The sequence below is a fragment of the Oryza brachyantha genome, chromosome 5, assembly GCF_000231095.2.
Source record: "Oryza brachyantha chromosome 5, ObraRS2, whole genome shotgun sequence".
Classification (NCBI taxonomy): domain Eukaryota; kingdom Viridiplantae; phylum Streptophyta; class Magnoliopsida; order Poales; family Poaceae; genus Oryza; species Oryza brachyantha.
The window spans coordinates 14902667-14915396 of NC_023167.2; the positions used below are offsets into that span (position 1 = coordinate 14902667).

At 37.1% G+C, this 12730-nt stretch overlaps 1 protein-coding gene across 1 annotated transcript; it reads right to left on the reverse strand.

The window, feature by feature from the left end:
* Positions 1–9564: 9564 nt before the first annotated feature.
* LOC102715481 (probable histone H2A.4) lies at positions 9565–10648 on the reverse strand. Its single transcript, XM_015837319.2, has 2 exons — positions 10357–10648; positions 9565–10242 (listed from the first exon to the last, which is right to left on the reverse strand). The coding sequence occupies exons 1-2, from the start codon at positions 10570–10572 to the stop codon at positions 9970–9972; spliced, it is 489 nt and encodes a 162-aa protein (XP_015692805.2). The 5' UTR covers positions 10573–10648; the 3' UTR covers positions 9565–9969.
* Between the last annotated feature and the right edge of the window lie 2082 nt (positions 10649–12730).

Consider the following 12730-nt stretch of genomic DNA (forward strand, 5'->3'; position numbering starts at 1 on the left):
TGGTTTTTTTTTATCGGGACCGGTCCGGTTCGGTCAGGTTGCTTCTTCTCCTTCCCCGAGGCGCGTGGCCACCGACCGGTGAGTTTAAGCGTAACTGGATTTCGTGAGACACTACTGGTCGGTGGGCGTGGGCCAGACGAGAACTGGGGCCCGCATGTCTGTGTCACAAAGCGCCTGGGAGCAGGTTGTGTTTAAGAAATTTTTTTATTTTTAAAATTTTTTTAAGAAATAATTTTATTAATATACCTCCAGAAAAAATATTTTCACCGTATAAATCTTTTCACCACGTCACCAATGTCGGCATAGCCAAACGGCTAGCAGCATATTGTCTTGTCACGCCACCAGCAAGACTATCATGCAATGCCACGTCGGAAAGGCTGCATGGCAGCGTTGTCTTGTCACGTCAATGTTGGTGGTGTGACCAAAAGTTTCAGATTTAGAAATATTTTTTCGGAAGGTTTAATAGTAAAACTATTTCTTAAAAAGGTTTAAAAAATAAAAAAAAATCAGTGTTTAACCACAACCATCCCACTCCTAAATGTATCGATTATTTTTTTATATTTAAATTTTATATTAAAATATATATTTTTCTGAAAATTCACTATTTTTCACTAATAACATTTTATTCAAATTTTCTCATTTTGTATCCATATATATTCTCATCATCATCAATTTTCTATTTATTAAAGAGCATTGTATACAACTTGTCCTCAACATTAATATATGCTAAATACGATAGAGATAATTATATTTTGGGCGTGCGGAGTAAACTTGAGTGGATACAACAAAAAAAGGTCACTGGTAGAGTGACAGCCCAAACACACGCGCATTCGGAAAGCTAAATTGTGTACCATCTCTACAATAAATTTTATCGAGAGTTCCTCAATTTATGTATCTGCCTGTCTCGATCAAAAGCAGTAGAAATCTGGGTTAGAGGTCGCACTTTGCACGGCACATTTGACGTGTGACGATACCGATTTGTACCGCTTGGGCAGATGTAACAATCGTCCGACTATGGGTAATTATCTCAATGTTTCGTAGAAAAAATCAAACGATATATTTCTAATAGATAATATTTGTGAATAGAAATTTATACATATATTTTTAGTAATTTTAAAGACAATAGTAAAAATAAATTTTGATAAAATAATTTTAAAATCAATTATAAATTTAAAATTAATTTTTTTAAATATAAACATAAGTATAAACAAAATTACGTGATACATTTTCATGTGCGAAAAGGGAACCAACCGTTCGTTGCTTGCCCTCAACTCCAGAAACGTCCTTTGTGTGCCCGCACGGCTTCCATGCCCACGATCTCCATGAAAACTCGCCCGTCCGGCGGTCGCTTTTTTCAAGCAGTTACAGCACGCAGAAGTGGCTATGGCTTGAGGGGATGGTCAAACGGAACACCAATGTGCACTAGCCGCTACCACCGAAAAAAAAACAGAGAGCATGCTTTGCCTTAAGACAATGTTAAGCCAATCGATCTTTTCCCGATCCTCTGCAGTACAGTATATACTGCTCACTCATAGGCTATAGGACCCACATGTCTGTGAGCAATATTGTATATACAGTATTTCAGAGGATCCACTCCCTCTTTATCGCCGATCGATCTTTACCCGATCCTCTGCAGTATAGCATATACTGCTCACTCACGGGCTATAAGACCCACATGTCTATGAGCAATACTGTAGAGGATCCACTCACTCTTTATCTTGATTAAACTAATTGATATTGGTTATGTTCTTTGGTAGCTGAAAATAAAATATTATCTGATTTTTATGATAGTTTTTTAATGATGTAAATGATGAAATTAGCCTTTAGAGTTAAAAAATGATTTTAGAAAGGTAAGATGTTAAATTTCTATAGATTTTTTAAATAAATTAGTTAGTATGTCGATAAACATGCGTGGAAAAATTAAAGAAAAATCAAATAATAATCAGGAAAAAGAACGCAGTCACTATGTAATCACCGTGGGTCATGGATCAGGATTCCCCATACCCTTTATGGTAAACTGTGAGAAACCGTATAGAATTTAATTAAAATTTAAATTACTTCTGAAATTTGCGAGGTTTAGCGCGGTTATCGTGATATTACCGTTGTCGTACCGCATCACGGTTATCATGTTAGCCACACGGTAACCGACTGATTGGAAAGCCATGTTTGGAACTCGCTAGACCAAGCTGGGGTTCCAGTTTCAACTGATTTGAAAACTCTCATTAGGACGATTTCAGGGCAAAACAATCGAGAACAGTTAACTGATTGTCGGTGCCCAGAAATGGCCAATTCTTGATGACTGATAGCACATAGCAGCGCGTCCTTAAAATATAATCACACCAACCAGGCCAGGCCAAACCAAACAATGAAACACAATTAGAGCAGCCCTAAACTGGATGCTTGTACCCTATTGCTAATCTGAATGGTACAGGTTAATACCTCCGTCAACCTTCATCGCACAGAGACTTTATTTTTAAACCATCATGGACGTGTAGGGAGTAGCTACACCTCACCTGATAGTAGAGGATCTAATATATATATATATATATATATATATATATATATATATATATATATATATATATATATAAAAGTAAAAAAATAAAGTATTATCTTTTTTTTTACTTCAATTGTCGTCCGTTGCTTCAAACTTCACTACACATGTCTATTTTCTAAAAATCACAATGTATTAGTTAAGCTAAAAATAAAGTTTTTTTCAAAAAAACAAATGAAAGGGGGTAGAAAATAAACTCTTTGTTGGAGGGAGGAATTAATAATCAACGTGGGCCAAGTCGCATTGCATGCACTTCATCAGTTCAATTATTGTGTCCTGCTACTAATTAATGGCATATCATAATGCAAGTGATGCAAGTATCACTGCTATTGCGAAATCCAATAATTAATCCACATGAGCATTCCTAACCCAATGACTAGGATAGTGTCCATAACATTAAATAAGTTATCATATAGGATAAAAGATGATGTGGCAAGTGAATAAATGAGGAAAGAGAATGAAACCATGTCTTGCATGAGACATTGTTTCTACATAACATTCAAGATATCATGTGAGATAAGTAGCACTAAATTTAAAGTATGGAATAGTGGTGTTTGCATTGGAATAGTAGTGTCTGGTACTAGTTTCTTAATGATGTGAAGTTTATGGAAAATACATCTAGTATTATGGGTTGGGAATGCCCTATGGCCTCCTCCAATGGGTATCTATAAACTATCTATAAGATGTATTATATAATTTTTTAATAGAAGAGAGATAAAAGTTATCTCTTAATCAAGAGATAGTCTCTTGCACATATTTTAATATCAAGTGAGGATGAATGGTGGGGTCATTTGTATTATGAACCATTGAAAAAGTTGTCTTTAGAATGTTTAGAGATAGCATGCTATCTCTAATTATTGGAGGTGTCCTAAAAGCAAGTTTGGTACTAGAGTCATAAATAGTCGAATTTACCAGCTATAAATAATCAATATAATAGATTGGATATAAGCTTGGTTCCAATTTTCTTCTTCAATCTATTTCTGTCGTATTTAATATATTTTTATAGAGTGTGGATAAAGCCAACTCTTACATAAAAATCAACTACACTTTTTTTAATTACCTTACTCCACATTAACTTATAATTAGTTTACCTTTTTTTAATTATCTTACTCCTCCGCATTAACTTATAATTAGTTTACCGTCTACCATTATACTTCTCTAACTTAGAGAACTTCAGTAAAAATCCTGGCGACGTGCATTTTGAATCACCAGAATCGATCTGTCCATAGAGGGGTCGGAACAAAGAGCATAAAGTTTTAGCTCCACTTTTCATTCATAATTAATTGAAATAAAATTTTAATAAAGACTTAGGAGAAGTTTCCAACTAATGAGACAGTGAGGGCTCGAGTCCATACCGCCTCTGGTTGGATCTGCATCTTATATGTCCCAATAGCAGAGATAACGCTTGCGGACCCTGAATCTAGAAAATTCTCATGAAAAAATGGGTGTGTCGTGATGATACGCAAAAGTAGACTTCAGATCTCTACTCTATTACTATTGGTAACCGCCAGAAGATTGTAAAGAAGAAAAAAAAAAGAAAAGAATGTCCTTACATCTTTATCTGATTAGAGAGAAAAAGACCCGAGGAATTCTCGCTCTTATAACCGATTTTTTAATCTATTCCATAACCTATGACGTGGTTTCCTATTTTGATAAGTCACTTTTGCTACGATGGTTAGTTTTTTTTATTTATTTGTTTTGTTTGTTGCAGCTACATCTTCTCACTTCTGATTATAGTCATAATTTAAGTTTTTAAACCTTAAACTTTGAGTAGAATTTGGACTTATTTTCATCGTAATTTATTCTTTAGTCTTAGCTTTAAGATCGCTAATAACACATATAAAAAATTTATTTATAATTTATTTTCGATTTGCAAACATGTTGTCTAACTTTATCTCTGAGTAAGCCAAAAATCACCCACCCCCTATGATGCTATAGTGAAATGAAATACTATGTAAGTTTATTTATTTGATGCATTAACTTTTAAATTTTTGTTTGATCATTCGTCTTATTCAAAAAAAAAGTTATGTATATATGTAAAATTATAAATCCGTTGATGTCGAAAATGTGGTCCGACGTGTCACACACGAAGGCCTGGAAGTCAATATTAGACAACTCCAATGCAGGAACTAAATTCTTAGAATGATATGCAGGCGTGCCAGTCAGTTTGATCCTGCAACTGACAAGATAAACAGTAAAACAAGCCGATCGGCTATCGAGCCGATAGGTAACTAATAATCCGGCTGATCGGATGTTGATGCTATAACGGTTAGCCGATAGGATGAACGATCAGCTGTAAAAAGCTTGGATCGGCTAGAAACTTGATCGAAATAAAATTGAAATAAATATTAGTTCAACATAACCCGCCAAGTCACTTATTAATCTTATCGATCGGACAAGCCCCCTATAGCCAGTTCGAACTAGACATACAGAGATTGGACTTAACCAAAACAGTATACAGTCGAGCACGATATGATTATAGGAAACATGAATGTCGATCATGCTAATAAATAAACCGACGAATTACTTGGAATAAACAATGAATCATATGTTACGATCGGCTAAAACCAAGCCAATGCAATATAAATAACTGTCGATCTAACTAAATCAAGCCGATTGGTATAGAAGTAATGCAGTAAAGCAATCGGCTACTATATTGATGTAAATATGATAAGCATGTAGATCGGCAAAAATCATCAGCTATAAACGGCGGACCAACAACCAAGATCCATAAAATACCTAGCCATGATTGCTAAGAATAATCATAGAAGATCAGACCCAACCGAGACAATTCAAGATTAAACCTAGCAATGTCAGGATAGACACTAAACAGATTAGATTGTTATCAAGTCAATGAGCCGATGACTGGTAACTTATCGGCTGGTACTCCGATAAAACAATGAACAAAATACATCGATCTGATATAAACCATCTGACAAACGCAATCTACTAGATCGGACCAAACCGAGACAATACTAGATTGAATATGTCAAACAACAACTATCAAACCCACGTAAGACAGTACTAGATTGAATATGTCAAACAACAACTATCAAACCCATGTAGATCGCCCAAAGTGGTCGACCAGATCAACTCAAAACACGAAAGTGATCTAAGTTAAAATCGATACGATAACTAGCAACCGCGCAACTAGATTAGAAGATCAGATCGAACCGAGACAGTCCTAATCTAACCAAGCGATTATCGTGGCCCGGCGGAACGATGGACTTACCCCTCTACCGGAGATCGAAGCGATGCAGCCCCGCATCAGGTGCCAAGTTCCGCCGGAGTTGAAACCTCGGTGAAGAGGGTGGCGATGCGCCAAAAAAAGTTAATCTAATTGATTGGTAGATGAAAAACAATGATCCCGGACATACATATTTATATCCTCGGGTTGAGGCTAGGCCATGTTGGACATGATATACAACTCATAATATAGATAAAAAAATAACAAACTCCTAGATAGATTCTATCTCTAACACACGAGTCCCGATCGGACTCTAACAACCTTAGAGATAAAGAAAAAAATCTAAACTAACTCTAATTAACAGATAAAATTAAATTACACGGACTCTGATTATTCTCGAATCTATCTGTAACATTCTAGGCCCAATCGGACTCTATTTCTTATCCGATACATACTCCATCGGCTGATTCCGAGTCGTATTCCGCATGGTCTTTCTATCCAATCGCCCTGTTTTCTGTTTGATTCAGTCTTTAATCATAGATTAATCCATAGCGACAATTTGCTAAAATCTGGCGTTAACAAAATCATGCTTAAAGTTTCTTTAATGACAAAGAAAATTATAGCAAACAATTAGTAATTATGTATTTTTTTAATAAAATGAATGATCCAATATAAGAATTAACGGTATTAAATAAAAATTCGTAGTTAGTAATCCATGAGTTGTTTTTATAGCCCTCCTAACCAATGAAAGGGATTCACTTATCACTTTTATGATGCGATGAGAAAGAAGGGAGCAATCACAGGAGTGTGCGTAAAATCCCTGGATCGGCAGCGACCTTGTTGGGCCCCTTGGAGCCCATTATTCTCGGATTGGAAAGATGGCCCGAGCTGAGGCATCCATTTGGATCGCCAGCGATTCCATCCAGTTTCTCCCATTAGAATTCGGAAAGAAAAATTCAGCCCATCTACGTGGGCCGTGAGACTGCGTGGGCGCTGGGCCGGGCCGCATCCTGCTTCGGCAACTCCATGGCGCTCGACCATGGGCCATGGCTAAGGCAGCGTTCGCTCGCATGGCTAAGTTAAGTTAGTTCTTTCGTTTTTAGTGTGTAAGTTTTTCGAACCGATAAACGGTGTATTTTTTATAAAAAATTTTATAGAAAATTATTTTAAAAAATCATCTTAATCTATTTTATTTTTTAATAATTATTAATTAATTAATCATGTAGTAATTTATTACTCCGGTTTTCATGTCAGGTAAGTTAACTTATAGCATTCCTCGCCGAACGCGACCTAAATACGCTAACTGCGAGTAAGCAACTGGGGATGGTAGTTGAGAAAAATATTTGCGGGTAGGTATTCAACCATAGCTTTAATATACTCGTCGTGATTACGACCTTTTGGATGATACTAGTAAAATTATCAAAACAACGTTCATGTCATCGACGCATGCTGTTCTTGGATAAAACTTTGGTCGACGGACGGGTTGCTTTTCTTGTTTTTCTTTGAATATGTATTCACGCAAGTGGTAGGTGCATCCAGATTTAGTCTTAGGCTTGACACTAATACACTAGAATACTAGATTGTGTATATTTAGCACCAGACTTGGAAGTGCTTTCATGCGACTATAGTGCAACTTACTACACCTTTATGCTTAGCTTTATAATCTAAAAATTACTTTTAAGGGTTTTTCATTGTGATTTATTTTACAACATTTGCTTTTAGATCTTTCAGAACATGTATATATATATATATATCCCACATGTATAAACAGATCACATTTTATACAAAGTTGCTCTTTTGCATAATAAACCATCCCACTAAATTTCAATCAAATTTAATAAATTTTTATAGGGTAAACATGAGTTTAATTTTAGACACAAATTCATACATTATAAATAAGTAAATGTATCCTAGGTTTAAGATTAGAACCATTTGGTCCATTTAAATTCCAGAGGCACTGTTTTAAATCCATTAAAGAATATTATGAATATGTTTTGAGTGAATAAAAAGATTGAATCTCATCGTTCCCACCCTGAGACAGTGAGACTATTGTGACTAGCTTAGCCATCAGCCAAACATCCCCCAAGGGATCAACACCTGCGTATAGTGTCCAACTGTAGGCCATTAGTTTTTTAAAAATAAAAATCCTCCATACATATCCAAACACATTCTTTGTTTTGAATTTAACCATGAAGAGAAGAAAATATAGCCCACGCATGACATAATTCCAAGCAGTGCCGCACACGAGCTCATTCTTAAAAAACCTACACTGCAGCATAACAACTATTGTGACATTATGGCATGCATGCATCTTGCTATTTTCTCAAACTGCCATCCGTTAACATGTTATTAGGAAGAACGAAAATTCTGGGATCACAGTTATGCAAATTTCTGAGTGACACAAATAAAATCGTAGAAAAACATGTATATACTCCATTTATTAAGAGAGTGCGAGAACCACTGAAATGTCACTAATGAAGAGTTCAAATCAAAACGAAAAAAAAACGTGTGATGATACCATGTCTTGTAGCCAAATGATCACATGAAAATTACAAATTATCACCAGAAGCCATATACAAATTTGAAGATGTATTATTCTGAAAACACCAAAGACAACACATTACCACCGGTCGCTCGAATTGCCCCATATCCATATATAGTGACCAATACAGCAATACTTATGTATATTGATTGATAACTCAACAAAGACATTCATATAAACAAGGTCAGGCCTTTTCTAACCAAATGTATTTAAAAATCAAAATGGATTCCCATGTGACTCTTTCCCAGAAATCCCAACTGGTCCAACACTCCCAACCCCATCAATCAAATGATATGCAAAAGTACAACACAAGTGCATAATTGTTAGATGACAAATTGGACCATAGGAGCACCCCCTCTGTTTTGGCCAAACTACTTCAAAAAATCAAATAGAAGTATCATCAAAATGCATTATAAATATAAAAGGTTGTACCAACTCACCTGCGGACCACAAATTTTTGCCCATTCATTTTCTCAAAAGGACACTGTCTACCTGAGTTTATCTTGCGAGCACAAAATTTCAGATACCATGTCACCAAATCCTGGGTCACCTACTTACTGAGTACTCCATCCATCCAAAAATATAAGGACATCTGGCTATGAATCTAAATAGATCTCCTTACATTTTTGGACAGAGGGAGTAGCTACTAGCACTAGCGATAGTATTGGACTGATGACCAAATAACAGACAAAACAACGATTGGCTACATTGCAGCTAAATCACTAATCACCATATTCACATTTATGCTCCTGTCCATTTAAAACTACATTAAATCACAAAAAAGTAAATGACATTGTCGCAACTAAACACTTATGCAAGTATACATCAGATAAGTAATAATAGTATCACGACTAACTAAACTCTTATATAAGTACGCAACAAATAAGTAAAATCATCATTACAATTAACTAAATACTTATGCAAATAAACACCAATACATTATAACATTGTCATAACTAAACTCCTATGCAAGAACACAAATTAGGAATGCATTAACAAAAACAACCACTGAAAAAGCTAGGAATGTAAATATTAATTGCTAATGAACACCACACTACAACAGCATGTAAATTGTTCCTATTAGGCTATTGCAAGCAAGACCAGCAAACTCCACAGTGTTGGGATGCAATTCATGAATGTAATGTCATAACGTATATGAAATAATCCCATTACATGATATCAGCATAACAGATATGCAAAACAACATTTTCCCCAACAACCCATCCCAACAGCCCAAGCACCCGGCATTGCTATCTTGCATAACTACCAAACACAATGGAAGAACCGACGAACCCCACAGGTAGGCATATATGTGCATCTACTAGTAAACACAGATCAATTGTTCGAAAATTATCCAAATCTTCACAATATTATTACATCATCATCTAACAATTCACAGTTCCCTCCCGGCCCCAACCCTCTCTGCCCAGGCTACACACTCCTCGACCCTACACCGGTGTTAACCTACACGGTACAGACTGACTGATTGCAGAGAGCCAGAGACCTGACTGCTCACCTATTCAGAAGACAACATAAATTACGTACAAACAACCGAACCGATTTCACGAGAATGATAGCATGCAACGAAAACGATGAACACGGTAGCTAGGAGCGTTTCAGTTCAGACCAGACAGAGATAGAGAGGAGGCGGGGGGGTTCACCGCCGGCGGCCGGCATTGCGTGTGCCTAGGCGGCCGCCGCCTTCTTGGGCGACTTGGTGGTGGCCTTCTTGGGAGACTTGGGGGTCTTACCCTCCTTGGGCTCCTTGGCCGCGGCGGAGCCCGTCTTCTTGGGGAGCAGCACGGGGTTGATGTTGGGCAGCACCCCGCCGTGCGCGATGGTGACGCCGGCGAGCAGCTTCCCGAGCTCCTCGTCGTTGCGGATCGCCAGCAGCACGTGCCGCGGGATGATCCGGTTCTTCTTGTTGTCGCGCGCCGCGTTCCCGGCGAGCTCGAGCACCTAGAGGAAAGGAACAGAGGAGAAGAGAAAGGGGGGGGAGCCAATCCGAATCAGGCCGGGGGTACTCAGCGGCGGGGGGCACGAGTGTGCATGCGGCGAGCGCGTGGGCCGAACCTCGGCGGCGAGGTACTCGAGGACGGCGGCGAGGTAGACGGGCGCGCCGGTGCCGATGCGCTTGGAGTAGCGCCCTTGCTTGAGGTAGCGGCCGATACGGCCGACGGGGAACTGGAGCCCGGCCTTGACGGAGCGGGACACCGGCTTCTTCTTCGGCCCGCCGCCGCGGCGGCCGCCGGCGCCGGCCTTCTTGGGCACCTTCGCTCCCACCTCCATCGATCGCGAGCTCCCAAGCTTTCTCTCCCCTCCCTCTCTCTCTCTTGTTTTGTTCGATGTGTGTTTGTGTTTTCTTTGTGTGTGTGGTCACGGGGAAATGTGGAGGATGGGGGGCGGTGCTGCGATCTGGGCCGTTGATTTCAAGGGGTCGATGGCTTGGAGCCGTTGGATGGCATCGGGCGATCCGTGGGAGCAGGGAGCAGCCAATCAGAGCTGGAGTAGAGGAGAGGCAGTGGATCGTGGGGGATTTGCCTATTCATATTTCTACATTACATCACGCTGTTTTGCGCATTCGGTTCGGAAAATTTGTAACCTATATAAATATGGAATAATAAAAATACATTCGGCTATTTTATTTATAAAAATATCAAGATATTTAAGTGGATAAATTTTTCTATATTTTCTCTCTATACAAATTATAAGAAAAAATTAATTTTTAGTATTATGATTCGTTATTTTTTTTCTCCAGCCTATATAGACCCTAACCTGGCTTCAACATTGTTCACGGGTAATAGTTTTTGAGTGTTTTAATAGGTATATCTGTGGCCTCGTTTCTTACGTAACTTGAACTGATTCTTTTATACGTGTGCCCAATCCTCATGGAAAAACCCAATCAACTCAAAAAAGACTTGATGGTTGAAGTTTAACAATTTAGTTGTTAAGAATCAGTATTTTTCATTTATTGTTAGGAATGATACATTGTTCCTACCAATGTCCGTTTTCTAAAAGTTTTTCATTTTATTAAACGTTTGTCCATTTGTAAAAGTTTACGGTGAAAATAACATGTTTTGTATTTGAGGGTGAAAAATCGACTTCCGTAAAAGTAATATCTAAAAATGAACTTTGCCCTGTTCTAAGATATTAAAATTATAATACATCTAATGTCCCATTTTAGTTTTCTTCTCAAATTTGATCTGGTCCAACATTTCAAGAACAATCTAGCACCTAGTCTAAAAGCAAATCTCAAATCAAGCCATATATGTGATTTTACTGGTTCAATGTCATATTTAAGGGATAATCCTTTTTATATCCCTTATATGCCCCTTAAATTAGCTTACTTTCTTATATACCGTGAAAAATTGATTTTGATCTCTTCTATACCTCTACTGTTAGTTGATCATTAGTTGACCGTCTAATTTCTATAAAAACGACCATTATACTCTTTGGATGAATAAGAATTTTCGCATAAGACTATTAATAGTTATAAGTTTGGTGTGCGATGTATTATTTATGACAAAATTTATGCTTACATAGTGAAATAAAAAATATGTATTTATTTTATCTTTAAAAGCCATAAAATGAGGAGTGTTCATAGAAAGATAGGACTACTAATGCTCACGATATTTTTATAAGAATGCTCCCGACAAAAAAAAACTATTGTCCTATTAAATTTTAAATAAAAATTTTAATTTATTACATTTTTATTTTTAAAAATTATGTCAAAATTTTTTACATTATTTATTTAGTCTCATTAGTTACATGAAATACACATACTTTGCACCCAAATAATTTTTTCATTTGTTTTTGAAGCTTATACGCAGTCCTAAATCATACATTAAAGACAATTACCGTAAACTTAACAGTGAAATGAAGAAAAATATAACGGTGGGGGTATGAAAGGGATCAAGTTGAAATTCAGGAGTATAGAAAGGATCCAATAAATTTTAGGGATATAAAAGAGATTGGAGAGGTTTTCAAGAGTACACAGGAATTACCTATTCCATATAGGCTATAGCGGTCAAAGTTTAAATCAAATTTGTCGTTAACTTCTTGTCACCCAAGTCTAATGATGAAAACAATGGCGATACAGACTAATAATGCTGGTACTTAACGTGGTGTAACATTAGATAGATGGTTGACCCTGTTGTATTGCGGTGTAACGCTAGATAGTAGTTTAGGTCTGTTGTAACATGATGTAACGTTGTAACGTTAGACAATGGATGATTATTTTAAATATTTAATTTACTTTTTATTTAGTCTATTTTATCTATTATCTATGTTTTGCTAATAAATGCCGCTTTTTAACTTTAGCCTATTGTTGATATCCTATTGTATTCATTATTCTTCTCTCTTATGTGTTACTTATTAAGTACGGTGGTTTGTACTCAGCCCTGCTTAATTTGTCCTCCACCGGTGGGGAGCAAGTGTCAGAGTGTTA